The following is a 20,437-nucleotide window of genomic DNA, read 5'->3' on the forward strand; positions in this document are numbered from 1 at the left end:
GTTTTTGCTATTCAACATCTCACTTGGCAGAGCTGGATAAGCCCGTAGGCAGCCATGGTTCTGCAAAGGCAGCGGCTATTTGTTGCACTTCCTCGTCATGACAGAATTAGGCCGTGAATTGGCAAATTGGAACTGGCTCGTTAATTTGTCGAGCATAATGTGCTGAACAGCCTGCCTCCTTACAAGCAAGCACACACACGCACAGACTCCAATCCACCATCACTTAGTCTGCCGAAAACATTTCGTGTATGCTGTGTGACAAGAGTGGAAGAAAAGCAGGAAGAAGGTAGGAGGAGACTCTTGCATCTGTTCCTGATGTTCGAACAGGACACAAACATTTTCATCATCTCTTCTGCCAGGCTGAACACAACTAAAGGTAATTACATTTCATGTTTTTCATATGCCGGACGGTTTACAAGTCAATCTTCTATGAACCTTAGCCTTCATCTTTTATGGCCCACAAATGGAAAAATGTGGTAAAAGGATGCTGTCCATTCTCTCACTGACATGAAATACTTGTACAAATAATAAGCCTTGCGAAAGTCGGTTTTTGCTCGTCAGTGTTCATCCTCCAATTTGCAGGGCATAATTTGTAGCCGCCTTATACAGTATCTCTACACACGATGTTCTATCCGGAAGGTATACTGGTGCTTTCTACTATCGTTGTGACTGCTTTATTGATATGAAACTTGTCCATGTTAAGCGCTTTGTTACTGCTTCAGCTGTTGTTAAAGCGCTATATTGTAATGTATATGTTAGACTGATCATTTTTAGGGATGCTGATACAATACAGTACTTCTGTCCAGGTACATACAGGTATATATCCTTCTAATGAATCTTCATTTGTTCCATTCATTGGGTGATGCTGATTCATGGAAGGGTTTTTGGAACACCAAATAAAAAAATATATAAATAACAGGAGAGTGAATGTATCATATGAGGTTAGGTTGTGTGATACACTAACTTGACAAGGACTTGATACCCTTAGACAACAACCGATCCAAATAAAATAAAATAAAATAGGACAAAAGTGAATTATGCATTCTGGTCATTTAGAAGAAACATTCTTTGTACTGTATTTGTTGAAGTTAGTTGCCATTTGAAAATAAAGCATATGCTGTGTAATGTGGTCAGTAAAGAGAAGTAAAGAAGGGTGTTGGCTCAACAAGCTGCTTATAATGTGGTTTTGTCTTTTGCACGCTGCAGACTTAAAAGAGTGTTGGGTTGAACTGGCACATCATCACTCATTCACTGCTTTGGAGTTGAATTAGGATGCGGTCCCTTCTCACTCTGCTGCTGGGATTTGTGGCCGTCGTCGCCACAGGTAAGGCAGAAAATCAAATTAGTATTTTAGTTTTAGTATTTTAGTTTGTATTTTATCTGTATTATTGTGTATTCCTTATGCTACTCATTTACGGTTGTTTCTGTGGGAAGTTTTCTTCTGGAATTTCTTCACGCGTCCTTCTTGGTAAGGTGGTGTTGTGTGCATGTTCATACGATTTTTGCAATTTGACCACTAATTGAAATTTCATGTATTAGCATTTGCCGACGAATGCCTCCTTTGTGTCACATCAACTCTGACTGACTGAAATTGGCTTCGCTTTCTCCTTGATTACTGTTTAATATGTGGATGGTGTGGGGAGCGGGCAGGGGTGGGTGGTCATTGGAAGTTAAACAGAGTGAATGGGTGGGAAAGACCCACGGGAAGAGTGTTAAGGGCTAAATACTCATTGGAGTGTCTCTCACATCTCTTGCTGGGAATGAGCTATAGCAAAATCTGAATTCTGATAAAAGAGTTAGAACACACTATATAGTACTTGGAAATTTGTATAACTCTGGCTCAAAGTGAAGTTTGAACATAGTGTGAGAGACTGGCTGGATAAGGTTGCAAGGTCTCTCGATTGCCATTCGGGGGCCAAAGGCATAATCTGACCTCTAAGGGCCCTCGAACCAATGTGAGAATTAGATTAGATTAAATGAGTTTTGATTAGATAAAATGACCCTGTATTTGTCTCACAATTGAGAAATTTACATTTAACAGTAGCAAAAACAAAATACAGGAGCTGCTGTGAAGGTACTCATGCGGCGCCATCTTGAAGTGAAAATCAAAACATAAAAAGAAACAAATAATGTGACACTTAAGACACAGAGAGTCATTCAATCTTAAGCACTTTTTGCACCCTCTTTATTGCATGATGCAGTTCAAAATAAAACAGAGGAGCATCAAAGCGTCCTTTTCACCAGTGAATCAGAGACATCATGGTGGAATGTGCACGTCTGCTACAAGCTAAGTTTTGAAAGCAAACACGAAGCTGTTGCATCCGTTGACGAAAAGGGATTGTCTCACATCTCCTGTCCCACGTAAATCCGCTTCAATTCCAAGCAGCAACAGTTCCCCATACGCATGGGCGGTCTGCGCTGGCACTCACTTTCTCGTCAAGCCATGCATCCATCCAGCCGCGAACTGTCCAACAGCAACTGACCTTTCTGCTGAACAAAGTGGGGCTGTGAAAATACTGCCATAGGGATTGACTTCACTCCAATGCACCTGTTAAGACCTGGTCTGTAATGACTGCAACTTAGATTCACCATGCAACATGAGCAAATGACTGTAGGGCAAACAATATTAGATAGTTAGTTGTTCACACTGTGACCATGTGAAGGTGGTGGAACAAGTAGCCTATTACTGAGAGGCATTAACTCGGTCAGCTTTTACTACATTGCACTTCACCAAATGTTTTTGCCCCCTCAAGGCAAGTGTACTTACCTCATTCTTTGAGAAGCAATGAACTTCTCAACATGTTTTAAACAAGAATCCATTTGTTCCACAATTTACAAGTATTCCATTTGTTTTAATTAATTAATTTATTTAGAGATGGAATTCATCTCTGAGTTGATTTGAGGCACACGCGCTCGTTGGTGACAGCGAGGGAACTTCCCAACGGGCAGCTGCATCGCGAGTCAATCTGACAGCCTATGGTTGTGTTGGCTGCCCAAAGCTCGGGTCCCGTCATCCGAGCGTACTCTAAAGAATAACATTTGTGAAATGTTTTAAATGTAAGCATCACATTTACAAGCCAAGGGGTGATACAGACTCTTCTCTAACCCTACCTATGGCCTTTTGCCGAATTACAGTGAGACCTCAACTTACAAACACCTTATCTTACAAACCTTTCGTCTTAAGAACGTCAAATTTATGAAAATTAAACCTTATAATAAGCACTATTTTCATAATACACACCCACCACGGCTGGCGGAGTGATCTTCGGCGGAAGCACACGACCGAACAGCGCTCCAGCCGGCGCTACTTTGCACACCCCCTCTCATTGAATGCAAACCTCGATCGCCTACTTAGAGCTTTTTGCTGATAATTTTACTATGATGGGCCCGAAAAAAAACACCACAGGCTCGTGTTCAGCCCAAGGAGACACAAAATAAAATCACAGTCGCTGAGAAGAAGGAGATAATTGAAAAACACGAACCAGGTGTGCGTTTGTGTGATTTAGTGGCCAAGCACGGCTATGCTAAGTCAACCATTGCTCCCATTCTCCGGAACAGAGAAGCCATCAAAGGTGCGTCTTTTGCAAAAGGTGTTTCCGTGCTCTCAAAGCGACGGTCTCGGGCAATCGAAGAAGTTGAAAAACTTCTGTTAATTTGGATTCATGAAAAGCAGCTATCCGGCGACAGCGTGAGTAAAGCTATTTTATGCTTATTGAGGATTTTAAAGCCAGTAACAGATAGTTCGAGAAAATCTGAGGGCGAGGAGGAGAAGGCAAGGTTGGCAAAGTGGAATGATGTGCAGGCATTTACCGAACAGTTCCATCCAGAAAAGACTGGCTCTGACAATCATCAACATGATGAACGATAATGTGATGCCTCAGCTTCGTAAGACCTTACAAGTCAGAAAGCAACAGGCGTCAATTAAGAGGTTTTTAATCAGCAAAATTGATGAGGAGTCTCCAAAGAAAAAAGAAGAGAAGCCACACCAGAGGTTAAGTGACCAACAGTCCTTATGGAAGGTGACTCTCCTTCCATAAGCCATCAACGGCCACAAAAAGGTAAATAAAACTTTATTTTACAGCACAGTTTATTTCTTTAATTACAGTCCTCCTGTAATGTGCCTCTCTTTGTGACTTTATGATACAATGCAGCTTATTTCTTTCATTACAATACAATAGCACATTTATTATACATAGAATAAGGTATGTTGTGTGTAGTTTTAAGGCTTATTTAGTCAAAAACTATATTTTATGGAAACCCGGGAACGGATTATTCCCATTTTAATGGTTTCCTATGGGATTTTTTTTTTGAGATACACACTTTTCGCCTTACACACTCTGTCTGTCAACCAATTAAGTTCTTAAGTTGAGGTCTCACTGTACCACAAAGAAAGGAGCCTCACATTTTAATGGTGCTTTGCGCTAGATTTGGGTTGTCCCCATAAATAGAGCCTGTTTGTATAAAAAGTCGTAGGATGGCAAGGGATGCTGTCAAATACTGTACTGCAAATCTCATTTGAAAGCTGCAAAACTATCATGATGGATCTTATTTTTTCCTAGCGGAGTGGCGGCGCCCAGTGATCAAGCTCAACTCAAAGGTGGTGTCAGGTCCTGAGGTGGTGGTCAATTCCGGCACCCCATTGGATCTGAGGTGCCAGGGTGATGCACCTGTGAACTGGCAACCCAGATTGGCCAAACACAAACGCTACATGTCCAAGGGAAAAGTAAATGTCTGCACTTTGAAGGTGGCCCGTCCTTCTGCCGAATTCACCGGGACCTACAAGTGTTTTTACACAGGTGGAACCCAGCATCGTAATCTGACCTCATCGGTTCACGTGTTTGTAAAAGGTCAAATTGGGGGAAGATTTGTGTCATCATTGCACCCAGGTCAGCAAAGTTGTTGATTCCAATCATTTGCCCCTCCCTACGCCAGATCCCAGCCGTGTCTTCTGGACCAGCAGCACCTCATTGAGGGTGGTGAAAAAAGAGGGTGAAGTGTACTTGCTACCCTGCCTCCTGACTGACCCAAGCGCCACAGACATTAGTCTCCGCATGGACAACGGCACCACCGTTCCCCCTGGGATGAACTTTACCGTCTACCGGCACCGTGGTATTCTCATCCACAGCCTACACCCGAGCTTCAACGCTGACTATGTGTGCACAGCCAAAGTCAAAGGAGTGGAGCGCACCTCCAAAGCCTTCTCCATTAACGTCATCCAGAGTGAGGATTAACAGAGCACTGCATTCAGGTGGAACATACCACCTTTTGGGCACTGATTGTATAATTCCATCCTTCTCTAGAGCTCCGTTTCCCTCCGTATGTCTTTTTGGAGACTCATGAATACATCCGAATTACTGGAGAGCAACTCAAGATCTACTGCACTACACACAATCCCAACTTCAACTACAATGTCACCTGGGTCTACACCACCAAATCAGTTAGTACGATCCATTTTGGGAATTTTTTCACGGGTTTTACAAGCGTCATAACCTCGTATTTGTCCTCCTTGCTGCCTTTTTCAGAAACCCATCATAGAAGAGAGGGTCCGCTCCAGTGGAGAAAACCGTTTGGACATACAGAGCATCCTCACCATCCCCGCTGTAGACCTTGCAGACACTGGCAACATTTCATGCATCGGAACGAATGAAGCTGGGATGAACAGTTCAACGACGTACTTGCTGGTTGTTGGTAAGCCATGAGATTCGTTAGGTGATTCAGACAATGAGATACATTCAGAAAGCGATTCTCTTGTGTGAATGTATGCAGACAAGCCATACATTCGACTGTTGCCTCAGCTGTCCCCAAAGCTGACTCAAAAAGGTCTTCAAATTGAGGTGAATGAGGGAGAAGATCTGGAGCTCACGGTGCTCATTGAGGCGTATCCGCACATTGTCGAACACAGTTGGCAAACGCCGACATCACCCAGCACGTCCGCGCAGGAGAAGACGCTCATCCGCTATAACAACAGGTGAAATGGCCTATGTACTCTCATTGTTATTGTGTTTACAAACACAGGGTTGCAGAAATATACTTATAGCACCTTTAAAAGCAAAATAAATGTTCTCGAGTTTTAATACACCACAAAAGGAATACAACGTGACTTAAAATTTGGGAAAGAGTAAACCAGTTTTTTCTTGCAAACGCTTAGAGCCTCATTGAAACATAAATATTACTCTGTAATTAGCAACTTATCTTATGCTAACACGTCTTGAAATATTTGATTAGTGAAACTTTGGCCACTTTAGGCCGACAGTGGCATGAATATATGCCACCTGTTCATGACAAGAGACGTAGACACCAGCTGATGGAATTTTTGTTTTGTTTTATTTATTTTATCTATTTTTTAATGCACTTACAAGTATCTGCACTTCTACTTGAGAACCATGAGTGACTATTTGATTTTGATCTTTGTTTCCAGGTAATGAGACCGCTGCGACAAAGACGTTCTGTGCAATACTGATGTGAAGGTGCACACATTCTTATGTTGTCACAATCCCCCCCCCCCCCCCCATCACCCCACCCCCACCTGATCAGATACCACGCTACATTACAACTGAAGAGAATGAATTCTCAGGAGCAAGGCCAATATACCTTCAATGCTAAGAGTGAACTGACCAGCGCCTCCATCACATTCCAAGTCCAGATGTATCGTAAGTGTTCAGCAGCTTTTATTCAACTACCATGTCCCGGTTTTACCTTTTCTGCGCATCATCAACATGTTTTCTTCTAAATGGGCAGAGAAACCAGTTGCCTTGGTAAGATGGGAAAATGTGACCACTCTGACGTGCACGTCCTTTGGCTATCCTGCCCCTAGAATCATCTGGTATCAATGTTTTGGAATACGCCCCACGTGAGTGCTTTATCCAAGTGAAAACAAACAATGCATTCCTATTCTAATGAGTGGTACAAAAAATACTTTACTGAATATGAAACATGGGCGGCATGTTAGTGGACTGCTTAGCATGTTTGCCTCGCAGTGCTGAGATTTAGATTTCAATTCCTTCTTGTATGGATTTTGCATATTCTCCCCTTGCCCACGTGGATTTTGTCATGGTACTCCGGTTTCCTCCCACTTTCCTAAGACATGCATGGAAAGTTAATGGGACACTCTGAGTTTAATGATCTCTCTGCGTGAAAATGAGCGTGACTGGCGATTAGCTAGCAACCAGAAAAGAATATGTTGTAAATTAGACAATAAGTAGATAGTATGAACTTAACACAACTAGCTAGCCACCATTTCTAGGTGTCTCCCACCAAATGCCCAAAGATAGCTGTGATAAGCTCCAGGGGGCTCCGCGACAGTTGTGAGGATAAAACGGATCAGAAAATGGATGGATGGATGTGTAACGCCCATCTTATGTTACTAAGGTATAAACACTGTCAGTTATGGGCTGATACGTCTGTGTAAGCTCTCAGTCGTACAGGAGTGGTCCATCGATGAGAAGGTTTCTTCAGCCGTCATCTGTACAAATTTGAAGGTTTCGGACGTTTCGCCTCCTATCCAAGAGGCTTCGTCAGCGAACTAGTAGCTGCTGTGAATTGTAAATTTCTCCACTGCGACACTAATAAAGGCAAATCCAATCCGATCCAATCCAAAGTAAAGCGCATTACAGTAATCGAGCCAAGGTGTGACAAAGCATGAATAACTGCTTAAAGGTGCTCATGAGAGAGGAGAGGTTTTATTTTAGCCAGCTGCCGAAGATGAAAGAAGCTGGATTTAACAATAGCACCAAATTGCCAAAAAGGACGATTTGTCCTCTTTTACCGCAAACACATTACGACTTTCTATCACCAAATTAGCGTGCCATGAGTGTGTCTTTACTGTGACACTAAAACACTTTTCTGAAGTTGTGTCCGACATTAGATTTGTCATACATGACAAAAGAGGTCAAAGGGCCTTACATTGCAAGTCTCTCTTCAAAACCGCCATTCTTGACACATACTTAACACACACAAGAAACAAAAGATTGCTTGCATTCATTTTTGAATGCTGTCTCGCTCATTTGCTTTCCTCCACAAAACATTCCATTCCTCAATAAAAACAATCAATAATGTACTCAATCATGGCGGTTATCAGCTACACTTTTCTCTCCTACGAGGCTTTTCTTTTGTTGTTGTTTGAAATCCTATTGAAATAATGCTGTCATATAATTGAATACCCGTTTGCATCGAGCCAGGTGCAACGAAAGCAATACCGGTGTGCAGATGGCAACCCTCCTGCAAGCTCAGACAGTGGAGCTTCAAAGGGAGGAGGAATACGGGACAGTGGCGGTCGAGAGCGTTCTGACTGTGGGACCATCCAACCGGAGGATGACAGTGGAGTGCGTGGCCTTTAACCTCGTTGGAGTCAGCAGTGACACATTCGCCATGGAGGTTTCTGGTGAATAAATGCTGTTCTGAGCTTGTGATTTTATTTGTTTTTACTGTGTCACATGGACGTGACCTAAAACACATTTGATGTTCTGCACTAAATGTTATTTTTTTTCTCACAGTCAGCTGCTTCATTTGGAACTTAATGTTATCTGTTTTTGACACTAACAACCCAGCCTCATAGCAAATACAAATTTAAGCACATTTTCTACAGCGACATAATCAAAGAAGTGGATTTTGTAACACAGTTGATCTTTCGCTGATTTTGCAGACAAACTCTTCACCTCCACCTTAGCTGGCTCTGCAGGCATTCTGACCATCCTTCTACTGCTTCTGGTATTTCTCTTTTACAAATATAAACAGGTAATGCTCCGAGTGACAGTAAGATGGCTGTTTTAACACAAACGGAACCTGCTTTAAAACTACTCTTCTCCTTCCTCCTTAAACCAGAAACCCAGGTATGAGATCCGTTGGAAGATCATTGAGGCAAGAGATGGAAACAACTACACTTTTGTTGACCCTACACAGCTGCCCTACAATGATAAATGGGAGTTTCCACGGGATCAACTCAAGCTAGGTTAGAAGTGTGATTTATATCCAGTCGGTCAAACCGATAGGTACGTCTACAGACTGTCTTGAAATCTCTGCCTCGACCAAGAGTTTTCATTTTCACCATCAGAGATGTATTTATTCGTGCTTTCAGCATTGCTTTTAAAGCGATGACTCAAATCTTGAAAAGTGTTTCAAAGTCATAAAGTCAGGTCCAATTTTGCAGGAAAGATCTTGGGGGCCGGTGCCTTTGGAAAAGTGGTGGAGGCCACAGCCATCGGTCTGGGAGAGCAAGACAACGTGATGCGTGTTGCTGTGAAAATGTTAAAAGGTGTGACTGTGTATATTTGTTCCAGAAAATGGGATCAAGACAGAAAGGACATTCTCACGTGATCTCATCAGAGACAGCGGATTAACGTCAATGTTTTGTGTTTTTCCTTTGAAGCCAGCGCACATTCTGATGAGAGAGAAGCTTTGATGTCAGAGCTGAAGATCTTGAGTCACTTGGGACATCACAAAAATATTGTCAATCTACTGGGGGCCTGCACCTATGGAGGTACAATGATACCTCGGTTTACAAACCTCTTGGCTCACGAACTTTTCGGTTTACGAACGTTAAATTTATGACAATTTTACTTTGGCATACAAACTGTTTTTTGGGATACACACAGAGCTACCACAATGAGTGATGTGTCGTTCGCGAACGAGCCCGTTCTCCTAACAAGAAAATGGCTGCTGACTTTTTTGTCCTCTATTCCCCGCCCCCAGTCTTCGGTTAAAGCTACGTGATTGGTCAAGAACGCAGCAGAGAGGGGAGGTAGTTTAATCATTAAAGAGACAGGCAGACGACAGTAAGAGAGTTTCAACTTCAAAGGCAGAGTGTAGACTGCAAAGTTAAAATATCCCATCAATCAGGCTCCACAAACAACCCGCACAAGCCATTTGTACACTTGATGCAAAAAGCTATCAACCCAGCTAAACAGAACACAATTGATGAGGAACTAGATAAAATTATCGCAGAGAAAGCACCTACAAGGGATCATTCCTCAAAATGGTGACAGAAGAAGGCTACGTTCCTTATCAAGTGTTAAATGCTGAGGAAACTGGCCACTCCATTCCATCAAGCCATTAACGACCATCACAAAAGTAAATAAAACAACTTTATTTTCCAGTACAGTTTATTTCCTTAATTATAATACAATAGCACATTTATTATACATAAAATAAGGTATATTTTGTGTTGTTTTAAGCCTGAGAGAATTAGAAAGTAGAAAATTATGTTTTATGGGGACCTGGGAACGGATTATTCTCATTTTAATGGTGTCCTATGAGAAATTAATTTTTGGGATACACACTTTTCACTTTACACACTCTGTCTGGTAACCAATTAAGTTCGTAAGCCAAGTTATCACTGTAGTTGATTTACAAGCTTATTATTACATGCATAGAGATCCAATACAGGCTTTTGATGAAATGTCCTTAACGAGACGTGGTTCTTCTTTAGGACCCGTGCTGGTCATCACAGAGTACTGCAGCCTCGGCGACCTGCTAAACTTCCTCCGCCAGAAGGCAGAAACGTTTATCAGCTTTGTCATGAACATACCCGCCATAACGGAGAACTCCAACAATTATAAGAATATCTGCAATCAGAAACATTTTGTAAGAAGGTAGGACACCACGAACAATCGTCGAGGTCTCAAATTGAATTTGAGGCTCCCCCTTGTGCTTGTGTGACTTTTCTCTGGAACTTCCTTCTACATTCCAAAAATAGGCACATGTGGTGCTGATGTATAAACTAAGAATTTTGTATCTTATCCCTCGGGTTAACTTTTGCGTTTCGCGTTACCAGAATGGAGTTGTTTTCAATGCTGTTAACTGTTTTGCAGTCATGTTCTAAATTCCAAATTCCAAGTTACCTCCCCGTTCCACAAGAAAATTATAACCATTTCTTCCAACAGCGACAGTGGCATCTCCAGTGAGTCATCGAGCAGCTACTTGGAGATGAAACCATGCCATCTCTCCAACAGAGAGCCATTACAAAGTAAGATTGTCACTTATTTTATGAGGACTTTTCATTCAACAGAGCTTGATTGTCTTGCTAATATGATGGGACTCGTGCCTAGACGCTGCCTGCGAAGAGACTGGAGAATGGCCGTTGGATTTGGATGACATGTTGAGGTTTTCCTATCAAGTGGCGCAAGGCTTGGACTTTTTGGCTGCAAAAAATGTGAGTTTTTACTATCTATCTATCTATCTATCTATCTATCTATCTATCTATCTATCTATCTATCTATCTATCTATCTATCTATCTATCTATCTATCTATCTATCTATCTATCTATCTATCTACTTATCTATTTGTGTAATCATTTATTTATTTAGTTATTTTTTTACTTGGTATGTTAATTATCTAGTTGTGTAAAATGTAATCCACTACCTTTGAAATTCAGACATCTTGAAGGTGGGAAAAATCTGCCACGTTATTTATTTATTTATTTATTTATTTATTTATTTATTTATTTATTTATTACTAGTTGTGTAAAATGTAATCGACTACCTTTGAAATTCGAGAAGACATCTTGAAGGTTGGAAAATCAGCCCCATAGTTAAATATTCTGCGCTAAGGCCTATCCTTGAGCGTTTTGAAAGGCACTTATAAATGAAATGTATTATTATTATTATTATTATTATTATTATTATTATCCAATCTGGAGTTTGCATGTTTGATGTTGATGAAGAAAAAAAGGAATATGATGCAATGCAGAGTACCAAGATATCTGAATGCTTTAGGAAATGTTCCTGTTTATCTGTTGTTGCTCCAGACAAAATGGGGAGCTTTGGCTTTGACCATTCTTACCAGGCTATTAATCGTCTTTTAATTCACCAAAAAGACAGCCCTTTTGTAGCTACATGCAATTTGGGAATATTTATAGGGATTATTTTGAATTCAACTTGACCTCAAACTAATTCTGACCTAAGACAAAGACTCGTTATGCAACAAAGAATTTAATTTGCAAAATACTTTGATCTGATTTGAAATAACCACAACATCAAAATTGACACCTCCAGAGACAGTCAGGGGAACTTCCCCAGATGCACGTCTTTTTTTCTCTTCACGCTTCTCTCATACTTGACATTACATTGAAATTTCTCCACTGCGAGACTAATAAAGGCAAATCCAATCCAATCCAATCCAATTACATAACAAAAAAAGCCGAATCACAACCACAACTACAATCAGGAAGTTGAAGCGGTCTAACTAGAAGGTGAGTTATTGGATTGGATGTTCCTTTATTTGTCTCGCAGTGGATACATTTACATTTCACACCAGCAAAGTTATGAAAGGAAGAGGAAAGTAAAGAAAGAAGTAGAAAAACAAAATACAGGAGCTGCTGGAAAGGAAAATCAAACCCTACAACGAGACACTGAGCATAAGCATTGGTCCTTTTTTTCCTCAAAAGGAATTGATTAGCGCAATCACCAGGGGGGCAAACGATTCTTTGGAATCAAATGGACTCAGTGAATTGCTCAATTACAGAAAACCAATTTTCGATTACCCTCCCTTGGCTAGGTTGACAACTTTTTATGCAAGCTTCAAATATGTGCTACAGTGGTCCTCATCAGCATACCATAAAATATTCTTTGCATATACCTTAAGCATATCTTTCAACAGGAGTTTTCACATGGCAAAATGAAAGAAAATATGATGATGGAGTTCAGTTGTTTCATGGCGTAACATGTTTATTTGTTTAAAAGAAACTTCGCGATATGACGGCAAACATTCAATGAGGCAAGCTGCTTTCTCGTGTGCAGTGTATTCACAGGGACGTGGCAGCTCGAAACGTTCTTCTGACGGACCACAGAGTAGCTAAGATTTGTGACTTTGGCTTAGCGCGAGACATCATGAACGACTCCAACTACGTGGTGAAGGGCAACGTAAGCACACAATTTGTCAACGATATTGTTCTTGATGCGTACTTGTTTCATTGATGGAGTTCTCATGTGTTTGAAGGCTCGTTTGCCAGTCAAGTGGATGGCTCCGGAGAGCATTTTCGATTGTGTGTACACTGTGCAAAGTGACGTCTGGTCTTATGGAATCCTCCTGTGGGAGATATTCTCTCTGGGTGAGCAACGACAAACCCCAAACACACCAGCGGTGGCAGAATTACACACATTCATAATCTCAGTCAATATACATGTTTTAAAATATATATATACATATATATTTATTTATTTTCGTAATGATCTCAGTTATTTTTATATACAGTAAAGTCTCGTTATATCGATATTGGTTATATCGATAGTACTGCTTATTACGATACTATTTCTATGAACGCAAGAAGAAAATTTACATGCCGCAGGATCGGATATATATCGATAGTCCGGTTTTATCGATATTTTTTCCGACTCCCGAGAATATCGATATAATGAGACTTTACTGCATATATGTTTTTATATTTCCTGGTAATAGATTATTAGCTCTAGTTTCAGCAAAGCTTCTGAAGCTTAAGGTAACAGCTCAGTGCAGCTGCGGATGTGTGCAAGCCAAGCTTGTGCCGCAAGTGCTTAGTGAATGAGTGACCTCTCATGAGTCATGTCTTCAGCCTCGGATTGTTTTTTCCTCAGGGGCAGTGATTTAAAAAAAAACGACATTGCAACAATCAGGCCACTGAAAGGGTCAGGGGAGGTTTTTTTTCAAAGATCATCCACTTGTAATTTATCATGGGTATCAGACTGTAAGGTCAAATATCTATCTCTCTCTCTCACACACACACAGTTTACATGTACATGTCATATTTTGTGGTTTTGCTGTCTCACATGTTTGTGCTCCAACAGGTAAGAGCCCATATCCCAGTATGACTGTGGACTCCAGGTTCTACAAAATGGTCAAGCGAGGGTACCAGATGTGTCAGCCAGACTTTGCCTCACCCGAGATGTAAGCTTCTCCACCTTTTCCAAACACTGAGAAATTGACTACTGAGTTTAAGAGACCCTTGAAGCTTATGTAAAAAGTCCGTCTTCATGTACAAAGTATATCAGCAGTAAAATTCATCAGCCTGAAAATCTCAGGAGTGATATAATGTATTTGTTTATCACTACATTCAGCGCATCTTACTGATTGATGCCCATTATTTCTGGGCCAAAATTGTTTTTTTTTCCACACATCAGCCTGACTCAGTGATTGACGGAAAGAGATAAGCATTGTCACAATTGTTACTGGCCTACTTTGACATGTTCTCTTATTATCTAATGTATGTAAAAACTGTGACCCATTGTCACCAAAATTTATTAGCACAGTCCTGTCCGTCTCCACTTTACCCTATGAAAATATACAAGCAATCGGCACAACATTGGAGATTTTGTTGGTAATAATAATAATATTAATAATAATAATAATAATAATAATAATAATAATAATAATACATTTCATTTATAAGCGCCTTTCAAAACTCTCAAGGTCACTTTACAGTCACAGGCTAAGTTTTTCTTTGGGTGAGTAGATAGATAGATAGATAGATAGATAGATAGATAGATAGATAGATAGATAGATAGATAGATAGATAGATAGATAGATAGATAGATAGATAGATAGATAGATAGATAGATAGATAGATAGATAGATAGATAGATAGATAGATAGATAGATAGATAGCTGGATCGCTAGATCAATAAAAGGAAGTGAAGAAAGGAAATTATGAGCTCCTATGAGGAAAAGCCAACAAAGGGAGTTACTGCAGTTCAGCGACTCATGCTTTCATAAGTGAGCTGACTCCCACCAAAACATGGGTGGAGGAAGGGTGGCATGGCGACATTGCTGAGCAAACAGGGGTATTTTGAGACAAGTTAGTTATGTATCCATTCCTCCAGAAAATCAAATCAAATTGCAGAAACAGTTCAAGTGAATGTGATTTACGTCATTGAAAAATTCAGAAACTATTTTGGGAGTTGAAAATAGGCCATCCTTGCTGAATTGTTTCTTTGATGGAAATGGATTGAATTATTGATGATAGAATGTAAATTTCTCCACTGTGAGACTAATAAAGGCAAATCCAATCCAATCCAATCCAATAGACATACAGGATCAGACGATTGTGTATGACAATTTTTGGTGGACCAACTGTAAGCGAAACATGTAACGTAAAGTACAGAAGTGTCCTCTCATCTGTGTGAGGAAGTGTGTGTGACAGCATGAGAGCGTGAGTGTATGCTTATTTGCCGCGGCTGTCACACCGCCCGGAATAAATGCTGTGTGGAAACGGTGCAGGGCGAATGTGTGTGAGTTCCCAATCATCTGTTGTCCGTGTCTGAGTCAGGCCCAGTTCTGCCTGTTAGCCACATGATCGCCATACTCGTAAGCCATGGAACTGCTATTTCACGGCAGCAGAAAAAACAGATTGAGGCAGGGAACAAGTCTCTCTTGTCCAAACACGTAAACACTTCCTAGCAGCCCCCCTTGTTATCATCGCAGCTTTAACAGTCACATAATGTACTGTTCAAGTCAAATTAGAGCCGTGGCAATGAAAGATACATTAAAGGGGATTTATTTCTAGCGTAATTTAAAAGTGAAAATATCTTCAAAATATGCATCTTTCGTACAGATGTTTTAAAGTTTGTCAAATTTGACCCATGTCTACACAAAGTGGATTGTACTGTATCAGCTGGTTCAATCATGGGAAATGGCCGCCATTTTGAAAATGTGAAACTGAAATCAAAGTGTGTATTTTTGCTGGGACAGCGGTAACGGTGTACAAGGGAGGCTGAAACACTCTGTTACCACCACTTTTGCGAGTAGATTTTTTGTACAAGAACAACAGGGAGAATCTGAGAACATTGAAGGCATAAAACAGCAATGGCCAGAAAAATGACAACACATAGGTCATGCAAAGGTCAGTGGGTGACTTGACACAAACATGAAATCTGCATTTGCAAAAAAAAATTAAAATACAGTACCTGCAATGACTTAACCATGAATTGATAGTTGCATTACAATAACCCCTTTTCATATGTCAGGTGAAATAGGGCTTTACAATACATACTTATACAATACATACAAGACATTGATTTATATATATGCTTAATCTGCAACAAAGTGCTTAACATGGTCAGGTATCATATACAGGAATTAAAAGCAGTCACAAAGTTAGTAAAAAGCACCAGGGAGTGAAACCAAGATCATATCAAGACCAAGATGATGACATGATAAGATGTTTACAGCAGTAACAATACAATATTTTAGTATGGATCAAAATGAATGCCCAGAACATCAATCACAAAAGATATACAGCGCAGGATTATTCAATAAGAATGAACTGATTTCATTTCATGATATTTTTGTATTTTTATTTTTATGATTATTGTTAAGTCAGAGCACAACCAACTTTAATTGACAATTTGCCATTCTGATGACGGCAAACAACTGAACTTTGCCGCGAGAACAATGTGACTCCAGAGCAGTTGTGGCAGCCATTCAAAATGAGACAACTGCTCTTTTAAATAGTCACGGATGGATGATGACGCTTTGAGAAGGCAAGCAATGCGTCATAAAACAGTTCATTGTTTTTGAAAAACACTGTACAGTACAGTGGGACCTCGGAAAGTCTTGCACAAACAAAAGTAATATTTCTCATTAGAAAAAGTCAACTAATCATTTCCAGACAAACATATAATATTAACAAAATACCATTTAAAAACATTATAGTTTTTCATACATAAAGCATTATGAACGAAATAGAAATGACAAATGAAGATGCGAAACCAACATCCAATATTACTGCTGAATCCTGATGGCAGATGCAGCAAGAGGGGGAGCATTATATACTTTGCTTTGTTTTGTCTTAAATTCAACACATTTTCTCGCTCATTTTCTTTCATGGCTGGCAGTCCGCCAGCCATTTTGCGTCAAGTAGGTTTCAGCAGGCGGTAGTGCATATTCCACAATGTAGACGTTTATGAATACCGGCAACATGGAGGCTTCGTGACCCTCTGGCACATCTGAGTCAAAATGGTGTAACATATCAAAATCCAGCCTTAAAAATAAAAGCACAGGGTATAAGAAGAGTTTCACCACATTTTATTTTTCATCTAACTTAGCAGATATATAAGGATGCTAACAAGGTATGTTGCCATAAAATAAGGCACCACGTGGCCTTCCAAAGTGTGATGAAACTCTTAAATTGCATACTGCCATTCCCGAATTTATTCAAGAATTGAAAATATGATGTGTAGCGCCATTCCCGAATTTGTTCGCATTTTGGTTTTCGTTGCAGGAGTACCGATAAAGCACTGGCCAGACCTCTGGCAATGTTTTTTCCCTTCCACGAGGAGACAGTATTTCCCTTTTTTCCCATGTTAGCGCTTTGTTACAGCTTCAGCTGTGCTATATAAACCAATATGTATGTATTGCATTGTATTTTGGACAGTCGCCCTAATTTCAAGATCATATACCTCCAGACTCATTAATTTAGGAATTAACTCTTTTTTTTTCTAATGAATATAACTCCAGACCCATATAGTTTAGGAATTAACTCTTTTTTTTCTGATGAAAGAAAAGAGTCTCAAGTGTCTTACTCTGCATTAAATGTTTATGTAGTCCTCAAACTCAATATTCTGTGGGTCCTGGAATTTGAGTCGAAATGACAAAAACCTTGGTACTGGAGTGGACACATTTTTACACGTCATCTGTCAGAGTATGAGTTCAAAGTCTGGCAATTGACAAGATTCACTACGCCCTGGTTAGGTAAGCGACGGAGGGCACGCCAGGAGGGTTACGACCCTGAAGACGAACCCCAAAAATGGGATAGTAAGACATAGTGGTAAATACTGTATATTACATTGACGATAGAAGGTAAGAAGCAGAAATGACGTCTATTTCCATCATGACGTCTGTGTGTCTTTGGTACTAATATCCCAATCGATCACAATTAGCACGTATATGGGAGAAACTCTTCTCACCCATGTAAATAGAAATTTTGACCTCAACCAGAATATTAAGGCATATACCGTAAACAGTGACGTGCGGTGAGGTTCATGGCTGGTGAGGCACTGACGTCATCAATGACGTCACCGCTCGTCTCTACTTAGTATTTGAACGGTAAATGTGAAAATTCAGCGATTTTGAAAAAAATCCTAAAACGGTGAAGTTAAATGGACAAGAACTTTAAAGTACAAATCACTAAATACATCTAACTGTTTAATTTATTTTTTCATTTGATATTTCCATGACAGCTTTCCATGATGACAGGTGAGGCACTGCCTCACCTGCCTCCACTGCACGTCACTGACCGTAAACGTCATCACTGACTATTGATGTCATAGCTGTGTCTTGCTCATGGACAGAGCCTGAAGGGCGAAGAATTGAGCCCGCAACCTTTAGGTTGAGATACGACCACTTTGCCACAGGAACCAGCAAATGTAATCTTTTCACTGTCTCCATTCAGCTACGACATCATGAAGATGTGCTGGAATTTGGAGCCGACCAAGCGTCCCACTTTCAGCAAGATCAGTCAGATGATACAAAGACAGCTCGGCGAAGGAACTGAACAGGAGCAGGTGAGTTGGACATCGCTTTTTGGGCTGAGACCATGTGACCACTTCTGTGGTATTGACATAGAGATCTGAGGTTGGGGGTTCCAATCTGGGGTCCGGCTTTCCTGCTCCTCACGCCTGTTTGGGCAGTATAATTTGACGATTTGAGTCCTATTCTGCATTTAGAGTCCCAAATTTGGAATTCTGGAATGTTCCAAATATCCAATCGTTCAACGTTGTCAACTATATCCAATTTAATTGTATGCAATTTTCCCTCAATTTTCCAGAGGAACTTTTGTGAAAATTAAAAACAAAATTGGAATTCTGGGAAAATTCGGAGGACTTTCATCTCTGCGGCGAGAACGGATATTTTGCCTTCTGTTGTAATAATGAGGAAATACAGTTTCATCGTGGAAAGTTACCGGCTGGTTATTTATTATCACAAAAAAAACTATCCAACTCAAGCTGCTTCCTCTGTGATAGCTACGCAATAAACCTTGGTCACACTTTTGTTGGCAACTTTATTTTGAATCTTACTGAACTTGGCAAACGTCTGCTTTCCGAGGTAACAAGATGGCTGCCAGTGGTTTTTCTCCATTGTTCCAAAGTATTCACTCTAAATTCAAATGTGATGGGCTGACGACCATTTCAGATGTCAGTCTACCCCTCGTGCAATGTCAGCTGAGATTGGCTTTAGCTCACTCGTGACCTTATGCGGATAGGAAGGGGAGGGGGGAAATCAATGGACCCTGTGGGGCATTTAATTCGAGCCCAGACAAGTCAGAAACAAAATTCATGATTTATTTCCTTTTTATTTTTATTTCTTACCTTAACCAAGTTAACCACCCTAATTTCTGTCGGCCCCGCAGTTAATTTACCAGAATGTGCAGCAACGACCGCCCGAGCAGCAACCGCAGACTGAGCAGCAACAGCAGACCACGATGGCCGAACACTGTGAAGATTATGACCCGCCCAAGTGCTGTGACGGCCCCTGCGAGCTGTCTTGTGACCCCGAGGAGGAAGAGCAGCCTTTGATGAAGACCAACAACTATCAGTTTTGTTGAAAATCCGTGGCGAACGGAGGGAAGTCATATCTGTGACTTTCCTCTAACAACATCAAACTTCCAGACGCGACGGCAGGAAACAAGCATGAACGCTTCCTCGTGGGATCTTTTACACTATCACTGCAGGACGAGTTTAACTCCATTAATCCAGAAAGGTTCATTAAGATCATGTTGTCCGTGAACATCTATCTTTTTATATTTCATTCCGCGACGACCTCATTTAGACAGCAAACAAATGTCAACTGTTTATAAAGTGTACGGACAAGCTAGGTTTTCTTCTCCCTTCAGTTTAAGTGACCTGCATGTTCGTCGTGTATGTGTGTGTTTATTTTTTTTCTGCATCCCAAATGGACTGTGAAGGAGGCAAAGAATGGCAACGTTGTTTTTATTTTACCCTCCACGCTTTGGTCATGGAGCTCTTGTGACACCATTCCAGGAGCCGTGGCTTGCTGGGAACATGTGATCATTCCGATAAAGTCAAATCCATTATCCACAGGTTCAGGACCGTATAGGACACTGGTGTCAAAGTCAAGGCCCGCGGGCCAAATCCGGCCCGCCACATCATTTTTTTCGGCCCGCGAAAGCAATTCAAACTTGTTAAATTCCATGATGATTGCTAAAATCTGAGCCAAAATTTCATATTTTTGGATGTCAACCACAATAAAAGTCATTATTCTTGACTTCAGATTTGAAAACGAGTTATTCATTAATTTGCTGTGTGCTCTATATGTAATATTTGAAGGGATTTAAACATTCTAATGGGTTCCCCAAATTCATAACGGCCCTCGAGAGGAAACCGTAACTACAATGTGGCCCGCGGCAAAAAATGACTTTGACACCCCTGGTATAGGAGTAATGCCGTATATATCGGAACCACCATGGTAACCAACGGATCCAAGATAGAATGGAGGAATAGTGCTTGACAATTT

At 40.7% G+C, this 20,437-nt stretch overlaps 1 protein-coding gene across 1 annotated transcript; it reads left to right on the forward strand.

Moving 5' to 3' along the window:
• Positions 1-206: 206 nt before the first annotated feature.
• On the forward strand, positions 207-20,186 carry csf1ra (colony stimulating factor 1 receptor, a). The gene is made up of 22 exons (XM_089022820.1): positions 207-376; positions 1,207-1,324; positions 4,560-4,847; positions 4,933-5,220; positions 5,301-5,437; positions 5,523-5,688; positions 5,767-5,968; positions 6,535-6,650; positions 6,739-6,850; positions 8,178-8,380; positions 8,642-8,733; positions 8,821-8,947; positions 9,146-9,250; positions 9,365-9,475; positions 10,424-10,586; positions 10,878-10,960; positions 11,043-11,146; positions 12,733-12,855; positions 12,932-13,043; positions 13,756-13,855; positions 18,357-18,468; positions 19,314-20,186. Exons 2-22 carry the CDS (start codon positions 1,273-1,275, stop codon positions 19,506-19,508), a joined length of 2,991 nt encoding a protein of 996 aa, XP_088878946.1. The 5' UTR covers positions 207-376; positions 1,207-1,272; the 3' UTR covers positions 19,509-20,186.
• Positions 20,187-20,437: the final 251 nt, after the last annotated feature.

This window comes from Hippocampus bargibanti, linkage group LG02 (assembly GCF_051943395.1).
Source record: "Hippocampus bargibanti isolate YZ-2025 linkage group LG02, ASM5194339v1, whole genome shotgun sequence".
NCBI lineage: Eukaryota > Metazoa > Chordata > Actinopteri > Syngnathiformes > Syngnathidae > Hippocampus > Hippocampus bargibanti.

Coding starts and splice junctions, on each gene's coding strand:
- csf1ra (XM_089022820.1), top strand. CDS start 1,273: ATGCGGTCCCTTCTCACTCTGCTGCTGGGATTTGTGGCCGTCGTCGCC. Junction 8,381..8,641: donor ATTCGCCATGGAGGTTTCTG/GTGAATAAATGC, acceptor CTGATTTTGCAG/ACAAACTCTTCACCTCCACC. Junction 12,856..12,931: donor ACTACGTGGTGAAGGGCAAC/GTAAGCACACAA, acceptor ATGTGTTTGAAG/GCTCGTTTGCCAGTCAAGTG.